Below are 17,751 nucleotides of genomic sequence, written 5' to 3' on the forward strand. Positions count from 1 at the left end.
CTATATAATGGTAGGGGAAACACTGGAGTAAGTAATATGGTTGTAGTGTTCAGATTTTGAAAGGCAAAAATTTTCTTGGAGAATGCGGGCATCGATCCCGCTACCTCTCGCATGCTAAGCGAGCGCTCTACCATTTGAGCTAATTCCCCTGTAAGACATGAGCAGCAGAAAGCACCATATTGTATAAGGTGCCATGACTCTCCTCTTTTGTCAGCAGCATTGACTGTGTAGATAGTTTCCAGTCGCGTGCCGGATTTGAAGCTGGGGACAGCAGGGAGTAGTTTGTTTGTTGGACAGGAAGCAACATGTTTTTTAAGGTTATTTTAATCATTACTTGAGAAAGGAAGATGCTAGCTGCACAAATTTTGAATGCCATACATATGGAGGGATGTGTGACTAATTTACTCCCGTAAAAATTCCATAATTTGGGACAGGAAGAAGCTTCCCTCATAAAACTTGAAGACAAATTATGTTGACATGTTCACAATAATTTTTGAGTCATTGATCCATTTTAAACTGTACATAGACGATCAATAAATCATTTTTTAAAACTATTATTACTGCCTCTTAACCCTCTAAGGTCTGGGGTCTAAATGGCCATTTTTGACAAATTTTGAATTTACCCTTATATTTCCACCTTAAAACCATTTACCTTTCCTTGTTTGGTATCATTATTTTCAGCACAACCTCAGCTTTATTATTTTACAGTGTTTATTTCATTTTGACAAACTGCATTATCACAGTGAACCACAAAAAACGGAATCCGACTAGGACAATTCTGGTTTAATAATGGTTTATTAGATTAAACAAAAAGTTCTAATCAATTAACTGACTGCCCGCGCATCACATGGTCCATTTAAACCTCTCTAACCTGTCAGATCCGCCTTCTCTGAGAGACTGTTTCAATGCGAGTCAAAAGTAGACACTTCAAACTTTAAACCATTTTTAAAATTGTGTTCCACACTTTATTTTCTTTATTTTCTTAAAATGATGGTCTTGTTTGATGCGTGTCGCATTGCGAGCTGGAAACGCGTCACGTGGAAATAATCAGTTTCATCCTTCTCTCGAGCCGAAAGCAGTAAAAAAAAATAAATAAAAAAAATACTCTACAGAACCGGGGGGTCAGTTTTGAGCACTGTAGAACAGAGAAGGATGATTATGTTCTTGTTTCAGACAACACCTGGGGTCCAGGTAGACCCACTTTTTAATCTTTAGTCTATCAATAAGATCAATCAACTTCAGATTAATTCATTCATCAATAACTTGCATCCCTAAAATCAACACTAAAAGAGGAATATATTTTAAACAAAAATGTAGCAAAAGCGTCTCTTAAGTTCTGATGTTTTTTCCTCCAAACCTCGGTGTTCTCTCTCTGAAGGAATCAGTTTTTAGTTCATCATAAATATCAGCTATATAATATACTGTATTATTCTACCATTTTAAAACAGGCCATTTGGGGATTTTAATGAGCAAAACTGTTTATATTTGGAACCAAACTTTATGAAAAGTGTAATGTATTTAATATTTAAATATGAAATAGGAATGATAGTGTTCATATAGATTCTGTTTATTTTGTTGACCAGTTTGTCTGTATAAATATCAGTCATGTGGTTTTTAATGTTAAAGTATTTTTAACTACAACAAAGATCATAAATTGCCCTTTTTAAACATAAAAACTTTCATAATGTGCATGTTGATGCTTTGTGAAAAAGGTTGACACTGGAACGGTGATTTTGCAGTTGTGCTGTTAAATTCCAAATAATATTTTAATACTATATCACAGGTGTGTTCAGTACAAGATTACTTTAAACTGCATTTTTCTGGGAGTGTGTGTGTACACAATGCAGGAGAGCAGACGGAAGTTGCACAATTTTTTGCCACTCAGCAGGGGGAACAAGACGTACGACTTGAAGCATAAACCAATTATAAGGCTCCCATGTACTTGGACGTACTGTGTACTGTCCATGAGCCGCATGGACTCTGCGCACACTGTCCATGGACAGTGGAGACTTTATACCTGAGTGACTTGATCGCCTGACAAATTTCTTAATTTCTCACAATTTCAGTCATGGCGCCAAGATCGAGAAAGAAGAGATACCTTGCATTTTAGCTTTAAAACGACAAAAAAAAAAGGAGCTAACCCAGGGTCTGAGCCATTTCCTCCCGAAAAATATTTGCTCTCTAAGTCCTTCTATTCTTTCATAAATGTATAATTTTTTTTCTCCGTTTTCTAATCTCCTTCGTGAGATGCTTTTCAAAATTTGAAAAAACTCTTTTGTCAACAAATTATGGCTATTCTCAACTTTATCTAGCTTTATCTAACTTTATCTTTATCCAAAACAGTTGGATGTGAACTCTCTAGGCAACACCGAGGACACGGCTGTAAAAAGCTGATCTCTGCGCAGACATCCGCTTTGAATCCATGCGGACCTCCACAGAGTGAAGTATGCAAGTATGGGGGCCTTTTGTGAATTTAGTTTGGTTAATAGAATACAGTATGTAATTTTTTTATTTTTTATTTTTTGATTTGGCGTGGTTGTAGTGTTCAGATTTTGAAAGTCAAAAGGTTTCTTGGAGAATGCGGGCATCGATCCCGCTACCTCTCGCATGCTAAGCGAGCGCTCTACCATTTGAGCTAATTCCCCTGTAAGACATGAGCAGGTGCTGTGACCCTCCCCCTGCCCGTTCCTCAGCAGCACTGACCACAGAGATGAAGTTTCTAGTCAAGTGCCGGGAACGTTTCCTCACCCTCTGTGTATGTCTGACATACACTGAAGCTGTGGATTGACACAGACATTTCATTATAAAACATGATTTATTATGACCCCCGCACGCGAAGCGTAAGCGGGGGTCATTGTTACCCACCCCCCCCACCCAAACCACTACAATTTTGGGATGCACCTAGTAGCATGACATTTATTAGGAATAAAGACTTCTGAGTTCCGGTGCATTAGTGCGTGTGGGGGTCATTATGTTACCGCTATGCGGTATCTCGTTTTATACTAATCTGTGTCGGTTTAGTGTATTTTGTAAATATATTTGACAGTTTTGTAGGATTGAACACATTTATTACGTTTATTCAAAATAAACCTGCTTCTAATTACTTCTTTAACATGTTTAAAATAAAATATCATCAGTAAAAAGTCTCTGTCTGTTTCTACAAATTCTCTTTTGTAACACTTCAGAAGAACTCTTAACTCTTTTAGATATAAAAGATCATAGTTAAAAATGCAACTATCCAAAAAAAACTTTCTTTCAACCACTGAAAATAATTTATCACATTTTAAAACTGGGCCCTAAAGGGTTTAATGCTCCTGAGACCGTCTATGCTGCGGCTGGACGGTGACACACAGACAGACAAAGGAGCATGCTCAGCCCATGGACTAACAACAATCTCATTTTGCCTGGATTTGTGGTGTTTAGAGTTCACAAACAACTCTGGTTACTATTTTAAAAGTTGAGGGACATTACATTAGCTTGTAGCTACGCTGCTGATTAGCACTATTTTTAGAACAGGCATGGAGCTGCTGACTCCCGAGCACACACGGGGGTCTGTGTTGGTGGTTCTTGCTTTTTTTTGTGTGTTCTTTACTTTGTTTTTCTCTCCAAACTGCTTTGACACCTTCCACTGCCACATCTGCCTTTCTGTCCTTGACACACATGCACAGTAGTGGTAACTGGGGTAGGCCGTGGACGTCACAAGACATTATACAGACAGGCTCTGGTATTATGGCTACCCAGCAACGGAGCTCAAAAGTGTGGGATCATTTTAAGAAAATGAAAGAGAAACCTGTGCACTACAATATTTGCAAGGCAGAACTTGCCTTCCACAGCAGTTATTTTTAGTTAGCATATAGCTAAAATCTAACGATGGTTATATAATAGCAGCTGCATTCTGGCGCGATAAGCTTTATGTTTTATATTAAATTAACGTATGATCCGATTAGTCGACTAATCGAAAAAATAATCGGGGATTTTTTTGGCTATAAAAATAATAGTTTGTGGCAGCCCTACTAACCATGCTGTTGCTTCACCTGTCGTGTCTTCCTTGAAAGAAAAAAAAAGTAGCTTGCAAAGCTGTTGCATCAGACAGTTTTCATCGCACGTCACATCACACACACACATACATGCCTTGCTATCTTTGTGAGGACTACACACACAGCCTCGCTCTGCGCACAAGAACCTGCTGTGTTGGTTTTTCAAAATAAAGTATATCTTAACTTTTCATTGATGTATAAATAGGGTTTCAAAGTCTGATTATGGTTATTATAAGAGCTCAAATATAGGATATAAAAATATATGATATGCTTTACATTGTTCTAGCCTAATAAAGGCCTATTATAAAAAAGCTTTATTCTGAAAGTGTGGCGGCTATGATTTTTGCCGTGGCAATGTGCCACAATCATTTACATGTAGGAGAAACCCTGCAATAGATAACTGTAGCACAGAATGAGCAACGATAAACAAAAACTTCAGCACCTCTATTTTAATTATGCTATCCACTTTTTAGAAAACATTACTGCCCACAGTGCAGGGACACTAGTTACTGTGGAAAATCACCTATACCGCGGAAAATTACCTATGCCTGAGTAAAACCAAATCGAAGAGAACTGAGTAGAGCCTTGCTTACAAATGGAAAAACACCTATAGAGACAAACGAGACAACTTTCACTCTGTCACTCTCACCTAACGACAATTTAGAGTTATCAATTAACCTAAGATTTGTGTTTTTGGTGTGTGGGAGGAACCCAGAGTACCTGGAAAGAATCCACGCATGCATGGAGAGAAAATGCCAACTCTACCCAGAGAGGTCCCTGGGCTGGGATTTTCAAACCAATGCATTTAAATTCAAATTTTGGACATACAGATTTAATCTTAGCAATTCAAATTCACTTACTCCTGGCACAAGTTTTATCCTATAAATGCCCAAGTATGTGTGAGTTTAGTTAGATTTAGTGTTTTTAATGAGTAATGAGTGTGTATTTTTTTTTTTATAATTTAGTGTGGTTGTAGTGTTCAGGTTTGTAAAGTCAAAAGGTTTCTTGGAGAATGCGGGCATCGATCCCGCTACCTCTCGCATGCTAAGCGAGCGCTCTACCATTTGAGCTAATTCCCCTGTCAGGGTAGGGTAAAGCACTATGCTATATTCGGTGCCGTGACCCTCTCCCTTCCTCAGAAGCAGTACCACAAAGATAACGTTTCCAGTTGAGTGAGAACGTTTCCACACCCTCCCCTCTGTTTATCTGTCTTGACACACCGAAGCTGCTGCACACTCCTCAACCCTGAAATCTGCAGTGACACAACGTTATTTAAAACCAGGGTTGCACATAAAATTTTTGTTCTGGTTCTCAGGGGAGAACCTAGGGTTACTGCTTGGTGCTCATACTTTCCTTCACTCATTTAACACATTTATTATCTAGAGGGGCGTCAGGGCATCTAACGTCTCCCTGTTCTGATCTAACCTCTCCCTGTTCTGTTTTATGACTCCTCTATCAGCTGCAACGTCTCGGGACATCATGCCAAATCAGTCCATCAAGTTTTTTTTTTTTTTTTTTTTACTTTGCATAAATTTTGAAAACTACCTAAGTGGCCGAGGGGCTGGGTGTATGTCAAATAAACATCACAAACTGAACATTTCATGGTTAAATGTCTTGTTCAGTTCAGTACCTTTATTTACCTTTATAGCACAACCCTGCTAGCTGTTGTTTTGACAGACAATCAGGTACAATCTTAGGTATGCAATTGAGCTTCATGGCATTCTATCTGGTGCGCTTTTTCTTTTTTGACCGCGCACCTGCGCACTGCTTATGTGCAACTCTGTACTCTGTTTATAACCTGTGGTTCCAGGCCTATGACTGCAACTCAACAAAATGCAGGAAATTAAGGATTAAATATGACCAGGTCCGTTTAAATTCTGGTTACTCCATCCCCATCTTCTTCCGCTTATCTGTAGTTGGGTCGCGGAGGCATTAGATCCAGGAGAGAAACCCAGACATTCCTTTCCCCAGCAACATTTCCAGCTCGGCCCTGAGACGTTCCCAGGCCAGAGAGGATACATAATCCCTCCAGTGAGTCCTGGGTCTTCCCCGGAGCCTCCTACCCAGGCCTTGTTATTTATCTAGGTGCCCTAAGGGCAACTGCTTTGTGTCTCCCCCCCCCCCCCYCCCCCCAATAAAATGTCTCCATCTTAGATTTGCAAATATTAGAATATGAACACACAACTGAACGATGAGAGGAAAAATTAAAACTTTGATAAAATACTACAGCTATTTTTACATTAACAAAGGCACCAAGCATTAGATTTAATTAATAAATACCATTGTTGGAAAAATATGCGTTGTTCAAAATGGTATGTCCGAATAAACAGGAATCCGCTGGATTTCTTCTCTAAACCGTTATTTTCAATCTTCTGACTCCAATCAGGTTCACAGAACAGCACAGAGGCCTCAGTCAGACCTTGGGCTGATATCAGGAAAACCCAAACACAGCAGCGCAACTCTGCTCAGAAGCAGAGACTCTAACACCCTGACAACTTTCTTTTACTATAATAATGAATTGGCCTTATAATGTACATCTCTTCCTGGTTACACCCTAGGAGGTGTTACCTTTTACGTCAGATGTCAGAATGTACTCAGTTTTATTTAGGCTAAGAGAACACACGGTAACACACACCAACTCTTTGTCAGCTTCAGCCTTACAGACTGAAATGATCAGAAAGTATAAAATACAAAACTGAATATAATATTCAATTAATCAGTTACAAAATTTCTTCATCATCATTATTTAAAAAGACCTGTGCAATGACTCACAGCAAAAGAAAGTGGCAGCTGTGTGTCTGACTTGTGTCTGTAGATGAACTGTTGAGTTGATAATTGGGTGGGTCCTGCTGACAAGTCCACAGATCTACTGGTTGGTGGCTGAACTGCTGCTGGATGTTGATCATCTGAGGGTGTATTCATACCAGGAAGTCCTTTGGTCCACTTGTTTGGTCCGGACCAAAAGTGGACTTTATTTTTTTTGTTTGGCGCTGTTTGCATTCACATTGTGCTTTTTTGCAAACGAACTATAACCAAGCCATGAGGGTGACGATCATTGCTCCCATTGGACAAAAAAGGACTGAGCCACAGACCCAGAAGAAAACAAGGAAGTCCTACATGCTGCGGTTCTGATGCGCACATTTTTGCTGATAGTACAACTGCAATAGCATTTCAAATGTCAGAAGCAGCTACTTTAATGGTGGTTTTGTGATGATATTCTAATTTTGGAGCGACGTCACGTAAATGTGTCCCGTGACCCAAAGGAGACGAGGTGCACTGTGTGTTCTGACCCACTACATGCTGGCAGCAGAGCTGCTAACAGAAAACGACGAAACAGGTATGATTTCTGTTTATTTAGCTCAGCAACGGTGGCCTGTGAAGTCCAAAAAGGCACATGTTTAATGCAGTTAAACATGCATTAAACATATAATCCTGTATAATTCAGGAATATAAGACAAAATACTCAGATTTATACAGAAATATAGTTTTAAACAAAGGTACGACAAATATTGCAAAAATTATGGTAGATTAATGGAGGCCTGTGTGTAAATCATTGGTTTATGATTCCAAACTCTAGCTTACCTTTACAGACAAGAATTGATGGAGCACAAAATGAAAATTCTGTACATTATTTGACTTGCTTATGATAGACAGTAATATAATGACTGAGCTGCATGGTTCACATAATAAAATAAACTAATACTGTCCTTGTCAGGTTGTCAGACAGGCCAGTTTACTCAAGGAATAGGTTTTCTTCTTCCAACATGCATGTTTTTAAGTTTTCCCTATAAATGCTTGTTAGCATCAGAGACACCTTCCGACACACTTTATCAGCTAAATTTATTTATTTATTTAGATATAAAGTTTTGTGTGTGTGTGTGTGTGTGTGTGTGTGTATCTCGCCTCGGGGTGAATCTCGTCCGCCCCTGGCGCCCTGCCACAGAGGAGCTTTTTGACTACCTCGGTCACTTCTGTCATGGTAATGGACTCATCTTCCCTCGAGTCTTCAGACTCTGCCTCCTCAAAGGTGGACATGAAGGGTGGATTGAAGAGATCCTCAAAGTGTTCCTTCCACCACCCAACAATATCCTCAGTCCGGGTCAGCAGTTCCCCACCAAAACCAAGTACAGCCTGGTACAGAGAATACTTCTGAGTGGCCAGATGGTTTGCCAGAACCTCCTCGAAGTCAACTGAAAGTCCTTCTCCATGGCCTTCACAAATTATTCCCCCATCCAAGTTTTTGCATCTGCAACCACGGTACGTTCACACCAAACGCGTCTGACCTGAAAAAGCACAAGCACCCAACTTGAAGCATTGGGCGCGTTTTTGATGCTCAAAACTCGTTTGGTCTGAACGTACCTTTTAGAGCCGCATGTCAGACAACACAATTAGAAAATCAATCATCGACCGTTGGCCTAAGGTGGCCTGGCACCAAGTGCACTTATGGACCACCTTATGCTCAACTATTGTGTCCGTTATGGACAACTAATGCTTGGCACAGAAGTCCAATAACAGAACACCCTTCGGGTTCAGATCAGGGAGGCCATTCCTCCCAGTCATCCCTTTCCATATAACTTGGTCATTGCCCACATGGATGTTGAGAAGTCACCAAGAATTAGGTATCTTCAGATGACACCCTTTCCAGGACACCATCCAAACACTCCAAAAAGGCCTGGTAATTTGAACTGATGTTTGGTTCATATGCACAAACAACAGTCAGAACCTTCCCTCCTGCAGCACAAAGCCACAGAGAGGCAACTTTTCTTTCACCAGGGTGAACTCCAACACCAAAGCGCACAGGCCAGGGCTTGTGAGTATCCCCACACCCATCCGTCGCCACTTTCCCTGGGCAACTCTGGAGTGGGAAAGAGTCCATTCCTTCTCCAGGAGTTGGGTTACAGAGCCCAAGCTGTGAGTTGAGGTGAGCCCAACTATATCTAGCTGGTAATGCTCAACCTCACCCTCAAGCTCTGGCTCCTTACCCGCAAGTGAGATTATGTTCTACATCCCTAGAACCAGTCTTTGCCACCAGGAATCAGCACAGCCAGGGACCCTCCCTTGCCTTCTGCTCGGCGCACTCTGCACCCAAACTTGATGGTCCTCCCTGCAGGTGGTGGGTCCACCAAATTTATAAATTACAGTTTTTGATTTTTCAATATACTTTAGTTTTATGTCATTGTGACTTTTTTCCTTTTAGTTAAGTTAATTTTATTTTAATTAGTTTTTAGAGTGGATTTACTAGTTTTTATTAGTTGTTTTTAATGCTTAGTTTTAGTTTAGTTTTCATTAGTTCTAATAGTAGTTTTATAGTTTGAATAAATATCCTTCAGCTTGAGATGTTCCTGTGAGTTCACTAACCAGCAGCGTTTTGGTTGCAGGTCAAAGAAGTCCATTCTAGTGACATCTTCCTAAAATAAATGCGTAACTCAATTTCTCCAACAAAGGACGTGGGTGAATATTTTTAGAAGGATGATGATAGTTATTTCCTACCCGGTGCTACTTGGCCAGGCTGTTGCTCGTTTTTCATGGGAGCTACTGAGAGAAGCTAGCTTGTCAAGATACTCAAAGTTATCAGTCTTGTGCAAGCTTGATTCTTGCGGGTTTTCCTCTTGAAGTATTCCAGTTGTTTTATTAACTGTTTCCACTACAAGACACTTGTTTTTATTTTTCTTGCAGTCATATTCAAAAACATCCCAAATCAGACTTTGCTGCTTTCTCCCAACTTTTGTTGTCATCATTTTGCAGGCTAACACTAAGCAGCAGCAGATTGTAAACAAATGACGTTACGGAACATGACTTCCTGTAAGCTGGCCGCAGCTAACATGAAACTTATCGATATGAAAAAATTAAATAAAAATTTTGATAAGCTTCTGCAATGTCACAAGATTTTTTTTCCATCCAGTGCTGCATTAATTTTTCACTAAGATCTTGCATTGATGATGTTAGAGTCTGACGGCTGCACAAAGCCTTCTCCAGCACCTCCCAAAGATTCTCAATGGACTCTGTGGAGCCAATCCATGTGTGAAAATGATGTCTCATGCTCCCTGAACCACTCTTTCACAATTCCACCCTGGTGAATCCTGGCATTGTCATCTTGGAATATGGCCGTGCCATCAGGGAAGAAACAATCCACTGATTGGTAATTCAGTATATTCAGGTATACAGTGGGGAGAACAAGTATTTGATACAGTGTTGATTTTTCAGGTTTTCCCACTTGCAAAGCTTGTAGATGACTGTAATTTTTATCATAGATACTCTTCAACTGTGAGTTATGGAATCTAAAATAAAAATCCAGAAAAATACATTGTATAATTTTTAAATAATTAATTTCCATTTTATTGTGTGAAATAAGWATTTGATACACCAGAAAAATGAAACTTAATATTTGGTACAGAAACCTTTGTTTGCAATTMCAGAGATCAGACGTTTCCTGTAGTTCTTGACCAGGTTTGCACACACTGCAGCAGGGATTTTGGCCCACTCCTCCATACAGATCTCCTCCAGAGCCTTCAGGTTTTGGGGCTGTCGCTGGGCCACACGGACTTTAAGCTCCCTCCAAAGATTTTCTATTGGATTCAGGTCTGGAGACTGGCTAGGCCACTCCAGGACCTTAAGATGTTTCCTACAGAGCCACTCCTTAGTTGCCCTGGCTGTGTGTTTTGGGTCGTTATCATGCTGGAAGACCCAGCCACGACCCATCTTCAGTGCTCTTACTGAAGGAAGGAGGTTGTTGGCCAAAATCTCACGATACATGGCCCCATCCATCCTTCCCACAATATGGTGCTGTCGTCCTGTCCCCTTTGCAGAAAAGCATCCCCAAAGAATGATGTTTCCACCGCCATGCTTCACGGTTGGGATGGTGTTCTTGGGGTTGTACTCATCATTCTTCTTCCTCCAAACATGACGAGTGGAGTTTAAACCAAAAAGTTCTATTTTTGTCTCATCAGACCACATGACCTTCTCCCATTCCTCCTCTGGATTATTCAGATGGTCATTTGCAAACATCAGACGGCTTTGACATGCATTGGCTTGAGGAAGGGCACCTTGCGTGCACTGCAGKATTTTAATCCTTGACGGCGTATTGTGTTACTGATAGTTTTCTTTGAGACTGTGGTCCCAGCTCTATTCAGGTCATTGACCAGGTCCTGCCGTGTAGTTCTGGGCTCATTCCTCACCTTCCTCAAGATCAATGATGCTCCACGAGGTGAGATCTTGCATGGCGCCCCAGACCGAGGGAGATTTTCCGTTATTTTGTATTTCTTCCATTTTCTAATAATTGCACCAACTGTTGTTGCCTTCTCACCAAGCTGCTTGCCTATTTTCCTGTAGCCCATCCCAGCCTTGTGCAGGTCTACAATTTTATCCCTGATGTCCTTACACAGCTCTCTGGTCTTGGGCATTGTGGAGATGCTGGAGTCTGATTGATTGAGTGTGTGGACAGGTGTCTTTTATACAGGTAACGAGTTCAAACAGGTGCAGTTAATACAGGTAATGAGTGGAGAACAGGAGGGCTTCTTAAAGAAGAACTAACATGTCTGTGAGAGCCAAAATTCTTACTGGTTGATAGATGATCAAATACTTATTTCACACAATAAAATGGAAATTAATTATTTAAAAATCATACATTGTATTTTTCTGGATTTTTGTTTTAGATTCCATCACTCACAGTTGAAGAGTACCTATGATAAAAATTGCAGTTATCTACAAGCTTTGCAAGTGGGAAAACCTGAAAAATCAACAGTGTATCAAATACTTGTTCTCCCCACTGTATAATTACTGCATGGGCCAAAGAATGAGGTAATCCTCATGCAGTAATTATCTAATAGGAGGCTCATACCTGTTTGCTTAGTTAAATACAGGTGGCGACTTTTTTGTCAAGGCAGTGTAAATTAGTTGCATCCAAAATAGAATACAGAGATCTTTGTTTGAACTGAGGATGAATTTGGGTTGCTCCTACATGTTGAAAATGGTGAGCAGGAGAACAGAACTTTACTCTGCTGTAGCTCACTGTGCATCTGCTTGCAACTATTGACTGCTGTCATGTCCCACCCCTGCTGGGTGGTCTCCCAAAAGCCCTTGCTCTGAGACCTGGATTCAGAAACCTTCAATGTCAGAGGAGACGAGCATGATGCTCCTGTACATAAATGACTGAACTGCAGACAAAGAGACACAATTTCACTCAAAACCAGCATTGTGTAAACTGGGCCTAAGGTAAAATTACAGATGGTGAGCTAAAGCTGGTGTGGTAGTAGACAAGTCATTCACAACACAAACTCTGAGTGTTACACATCAATGACATCTTGTAATATTGTGTGAGATGATGTTTAACCTCACTGATGAGATTTGATTCGAATGATTCATGAGATTATCAGAGTCTCTTTAACACTGTTTCTGTTAATGTTGGGAACTCATTTTTGTCTTTGCAGAGGTCTGCCAAGTGAAGCTGAAGATAATCTTTACAGCAGTCAGAGTGAAAATCCTGCAGATCAACATACAAAGTATTAAACCTCATACAGTCATGAGTAAATCTAAATTATATGTCACTCAGCTCATTCAGATCAGATACTAGGTTTAATCATGTTTTTGTTGCTCTTTTTGAGTTTGAGTAAATCAGTGGAGATGGGACAAGAAGCAGGCAGGACATGGACAACGGAAGAGGTCCGGGTCTGTTCACGGTGAGCTGCAGCTCTTACAGGAATCAGAGAATCACTGATGATTTATTTATTATTTATTTATTTATTTATTGCAGGAGTTAGTGTTTTCTGCACATGTTTAATAATGTAATTTAACTTCTTGAAACATTTTCTGTTTCTTTACTTTGGCTTTACATCCTTTTCCAGTCATTGGTATATGTAAAGATATAAAGTACAAAGCCTGTAAAACGTGTAAAGCTCTCCAGAAGTTTGACTCCAAATTCTCTGTTTTCCTACATGTGATCCAGTTTTTTGGAGTGGTTGAACCCAGAACCTCTCAATCCTGATCCAGATGCTGCAGATGTTGTGGTAAAACTAATGACTACTAAACCTTTTTTTAAACAATTTATTTATAGAAGTTTCTGTTTAATGTTAAAGAGCTGAGAACATAAAGTAAATAATTTTCAGATAAAGCTAAACTTATTGTTATAAGAAATTGTTTAGTATGATTAGTTGGTGTCCTTTGACTTCAGATTTGTTTGTATTGGTAATTTATTACAAAAGTTATTTCAAGGCACCTTAAAATATGGTTGATTTAATAAAAGGGATGGAAGGATTTACGCTGCAAACAAGCATTTTAGTAGTTTTTACTAAAAACACATTTAGGAGGTCAACTCTAACTTTAAACAAGTTGGAAATCCTAACAGACACTAGCTTTATGCATCATTTAGAAGATGTGAAGTTAAAGTTTGTCTCTATTTTTACTTGTTTACTTTCCATTTCTCAGTGCTTGGTACTTATCTGTTTTTCTAAGCACCTATCTCCTTGATCACCTTTTATCATTTGTTAAACTGCAACAAAGAGCATTGGTACTTGTAGTGAAAGTGTTATTGTTGTTTGCCATGTTTTTCAGATTAGTCCCAGTGATCCCAGGAAAAGTGGGATTCTGGTCCACTCAACCCATCTGCTGGAGCCCTGTAGTAGCTTGGAAGACGCTCCCATCACAGATGTTCTTCGACAGGTAAGCAGTATTGTTTTACACAGTGGAGGTAGGCTGTGTCAAAACAATAAATAAACATAATTGGTAAAGAACGATGCAGTAGATACTTTTAAATGACATCTGACTGCAGTGCAATAGGTAGTCGGTGTTGACGAAAGCTTTACTTTAGTACACAGTTGATCATGGAGATTATATGCTCAGGCAAGGCCCAGGCTAAGACTACAGATGAACAAAATGGGCTTGAACTTATATTACAGTATTTTAAACGCAGACTAATCATTTATGCATGTTCTTAAGGCACAGATAGTGTTAGTTTTTGGAGTTTAAATTTTATAAATGAGGCAGAAACTATCTGATAATTACAGTCATATTTGTATCATTAAATGTACAGGGATCTGTAAACAATATCTTTTTCTTGTTGCACGGTGTGAGAACAGTGTCATCTTAAGGGAGACCACAGTGAGAAAAATCTATTTTTATGTGCCGTTTTTTGTTATGACAGCACAGAACCGCCAACCTGAGGGTAAGTTTAAACAATGTATTGTGTCGGATGACTTGGGTCTGCTGCTGTCTTCCAAACCTATACCATGACTATGCGTCATTCTTAAGACAACTCAGTTCGGGACTGACGCATATTTGTTCCTCCTCGGATATTCAGAAAAAACACGATGGCAGAAAGGCAAGCAAAGTCTGATGCCTCTCTCCCTGAAGATGGCGGAAGAGGAGTGAGACGTGTTTCGCGTGGGCTCCCGCTCGGACTTGATTTATTTGTGGTTCTCTTCTGAATTCCTTGCTGTTTTGAGCATTTGGTCTGTCCGGACTCGACCCCTGAGTGATTCTTGCCTGGAAGAGTAGAAGAATGGCGACAAACTTGAGGAAAGGCAAACAGCTCTGCGGCTGTTAGACCCGACGCCGCCTCAGAGCAGACTGCAGCTAAAGCCGGATGTTCGGCACCTCCTTCTCCCTCCCGCAGCGAGGTGGACGCACTCTCCTTGAAGTCTGACATTCTTGCCGCTATAAAAACCGATCTCTCAGCTGTAATTAAATCGGAAATAAAAGCGGTATTGGCTGAAGAGTTTACTTTTATTAAAGGAGAGCTACAAGCGGTGAGAGCGGAAGTGGCTAACGGCATAATGCTACTTCGTGCTGACTTGGACAACCTTAAACAGAGCGTAAAAGAGGTGGCGGACGGCTTGTCAACCTGGTCCGATGAGGTTGTTACTCTACGCACCACCATCTTGGAACTGAAAGAAGTTGTTGATGGGCTCAAAAAGAAGTGTGACGATATGGAAGGGCGCATGAGAAGGTGCAATGTGCGGATTATTGGAGTTCCTGAGACCCCAGAATCCAGCTCCACTTCAGCAGTGGCTAAACTGCTAGCAGAGGTTCTACAGATGGATAAAAAGCCACTGGTTGACCGAGCACATCGCTGTCCAGGTGGGAACAAGTCAGGCGATAAGCCGCGGGTTATTGTTGCTAAGCTGCACTATTATCAAGAATGTGTGGAAATATTGCGTCGGGCTCGGAGTCATGGCCCTCTTCGCTTTAAGGAGACTTCGATTATCATCACATCTGACTACACGACAGCTGTGGCCAGGGCTCGGGCGGCGTTTACGGAGGTGAGGAGGCTTCTTCGCAACCGACGAGATGTTAGCTACGGCTTGCTTTTTCCTGCACGGCTCTGTATCTCTCAGGGGGAGGAAAACAAGGAGTTCCTGGATGCCAATAAAGCAATGGACTACATTAAAAAGAAAATCATCTCAGCGACGGACAACAAGGTCCAATCCTCATCGATCCATTACGTCTGTCAGGTTGTAAAGAACCTTCCAACATTATGTCCCACACTATATCTTGATTTAATTTTAGACTTTATTCCGAGGTACAACATTCCTTTTTTTTTTCTATGTATGAGAGTTTCACAGGGGGTCTGTCAGATCTTGGTTAGTGATTTATTTATCAGTGCAGCGAGGAGCATAAACAGTAATAATACTTTAAATTATGGGAACCCCTTGTTTTTTCATTTTTGTTACTGTTATTTAGTTACGGCGGGAGACCAGGCAGGGAGTTAAGTTCCCCAGTATAAGCGCAAATGTGTGGATTTGTTGTTTGTTGGGTTCTCCGTGATTTTTTAGGAGAAAGGGGTGGGACTATACCGGATCTATCTGTTTTGAGAATGTCTTTTGTCAGGTTATCTTTCTTTGATGATTTGTGGATACTGTACTACAGTCCGATTGACCATACATGAGCAGTTCTAGTATTACCAGGTTCATCAACAGTCACCCAGTTAACTGTGTGAGTTGGAATGTGAAATCCCTCAATGGTCCAGGGAAATTTAGGAAAGTTATGACACGTTTAAGACAACTTGATGCTATTATTATTTTTTTGCAGCAGACCCATTTGCGTAAGGCAGACAGTGCAAATCTAAGCAGGCGCTGGTCTGGTCAGGTGTTTCAGTCTAATTTCCAATCTAAATCGAGAGGGGTGGGCGTCTTAGTTAGTAAACAGGTGCAATTTACGGCATCCAGTGTTAAAACGGACGCTGCTGGACGTTATGTTATTGTGGTGGGAAAACTATATGCACTTCCAGTCATTTTAGTTTCGGTATATGCTCCAAATTGGGATGACCAAACATTTTTTAATACGCTTTTTTCAAATTTACCTAATATTTCAACACATAATCTCATAATTGGGGGAGATGTGAACTGTGTGCTATCATCCCTCGATCGTAGTACAGTGGGGAGGATCTCTCTTTCTAAATCGGCCCAGTCAWTTAATTCATTTCTTAACACTTATGGAGTGGTTGACATGTGGCATTTTCGAAATCCGACYCTGAGACGGTATTCGTTCTTCTCCCCTGTTCATAAGAGCTATTCACGGATTGACTACTTTCTCCTCGATAAACGGATTTTACCTTTAGTGAGATGAATGTGATTATGGAGCGATAGTCATTTCTGATCATAGTCCGCTCTTAATGAAACTGAACGTTCCTGTTACGCAATCGGTCTATCGTCCTTGGCGACTTAATCCGATACTTTTATCTGACGAAGACTTGAGAGTTGATATGCTTGCTTCAAATTAAGTTTTTTATTGATGTTAATCGGACTCCTGGGATGCCACTCAGCACTGTTTGGGAGTCATTAAAGGCTTACCGGAGAGGTCAAATAATTTCTTATTGTGCAAATAAAAAGAAGAAAAACATCAAATGGCTAAAATCACTAACAGATCAGATTTTACAATTAGAGATGGAATGCTGCTATGCTTTTACACAAGACTCAATTAAGAAATGTATATTACTCCAAACAGAGTTTAACATCTTATCTACCCAACAGGCCGAATATTTAATATCCAAATCTAGGCATGGCTATTATAAGCATGGTGAGAGGGCTGGACGCCTTCTTGCACAGCAGCTACGGCAGCGCTCAGCTAAACAGGAGATCTCAGCAATAAATGATAAGCAGGGTGTAAAATGTTGTGAGAATGCAGGAATTAATCTGTGTTTCAGCAAATTTTACCAATCTCTGTATATCTCCGAAGCCTCACCTAACCCTACTGAATTGGATGATTTTTTAAAGATATTAAAATCCCTTCACTCAGATCTGACCTATCTAACGAGTTAGAAAGAGATTTCTCTTTTGCTGAGATAAACTCTGCAATTAAAAACATGCAAAATGGAAAATCTCCAGGACCAGATGATTTCCCGACAGAATTCTTTAAGAAATTTTCGGATCTGCTTTCTCCCCTGTTGTTATCAGTTTTTGAGGAATCCTTGGCTACACARTTATTACCACTGTCTATGCGTCAGGCGGTAATTTCCTTGCTTTTAAAGAAGGATAAAGACCCCTTGAGCTGTAGTTCATATCGCCCAATATCGCTTTTAAATACTGATGTAAAAATTCTTACAAAGATGTTGGCAAAACGAGTCGAACAGATTATCCCCACAATTGTTTCACCTGACCAGACCGGTTTTATTAAAAATCGTCAATCCTTCATTATTATCAGGCGGTTGTTTAATGTGTTGTATACTTCTGCTCCACCCGGTCACGATTGCAATGAAATTTTAATCTCGATGGACGCCGAGAAA

The 17,751-nt window shown here is 40.3% G+C and overlaps 1 protein-coding gene and 3 non-coding genes across 5 annotated transcripts in view; 1 reads left to right on the forward strand and 3 right to left on the reverse strand.

Annotated features, from left to right (window-relative positions):
* Positions 1 to 76: 76 nt before the first annotated feature.
* On the reverse strand, positions 77 to 149 carry trnaa-agc (transfer RNA alanine (anticodon AGC)). The gene has a single exon. It is a non-coding gene; the product is annotated as a tRNA-Ala (tRNA).
* Positions 150 to 2,572: 2,423 nt separating this feature from the next.
* Positions 2,573 to 2,645, reverse strand: trnaa-agc (transfer RNA alanine (anticodon AGC)). Its single transcript has one exon. It is a non-coding gene; the product is annotated as a tRNA-Ala (tRNA).
* Positions 2,646 to 5,043: 2,398 nt separating this feature from the next.
* Positions 5,044 to 5,116, reverse strand: trnaa-agc (transfer RNA alanine (anticodon AGC)). The gene has a single exon. It is a non-coding gene; the product is annotated as a tRNA-Ala (tRNA).
* Positions 5,117 to 12,436: 7,320 nt separating this feature from the next.
* The window catches only part of tdrd12 (tudor domain containing 12), a 36,241-nt gene continuing 30,926 nt past the window's right edge, over positions 12,437 to 17,751 (forward strand). For both annotated transcript variants that reach the window (XM_014029128.1, XM_014029129.1), the window contains exons 1-4: positions 12,437 to 12,535; positions 12,638 to 12,712; positions 12,979 to 13,039; positions 13,584 to 13,691. In XM_014029128.1, the coding sequence (XP_013884582.1) occupies positions 12,657 to 12,712; positions 12,979 to 13,039; positions 13,584 to 13,691 (225 nt within the window). In that variant the 5' untranslated portion in view covers positions 12,437 to 12,535; positions 12,638 to 12,656. The remainder of the gene's footprint in view (positions 12,536 to 12,637; positions 12,713 to 12,978; positions 13,040 to 13,583; positions 13,692 to 17,751) is intronic.

The sequence above is a fragment of the Austrofundulus limnaeus genome, unplaced genomic scaffold, assembly GCF_001266775.1.
Source record: "Austrofundulus limnaeus strain Quisiro unplaced genomic scaffold, Austrofundulus_limnaeus-1.0 Scaffold858, whole genome shotgun sequence".
NCBI classification, from domain to species: Eukaryota; Metazoa; Chordata; class Actinopteri; order Cyprinodontiformes; family Rivulidae; genus Austrofundulus; species Austrofundulus limnaeus.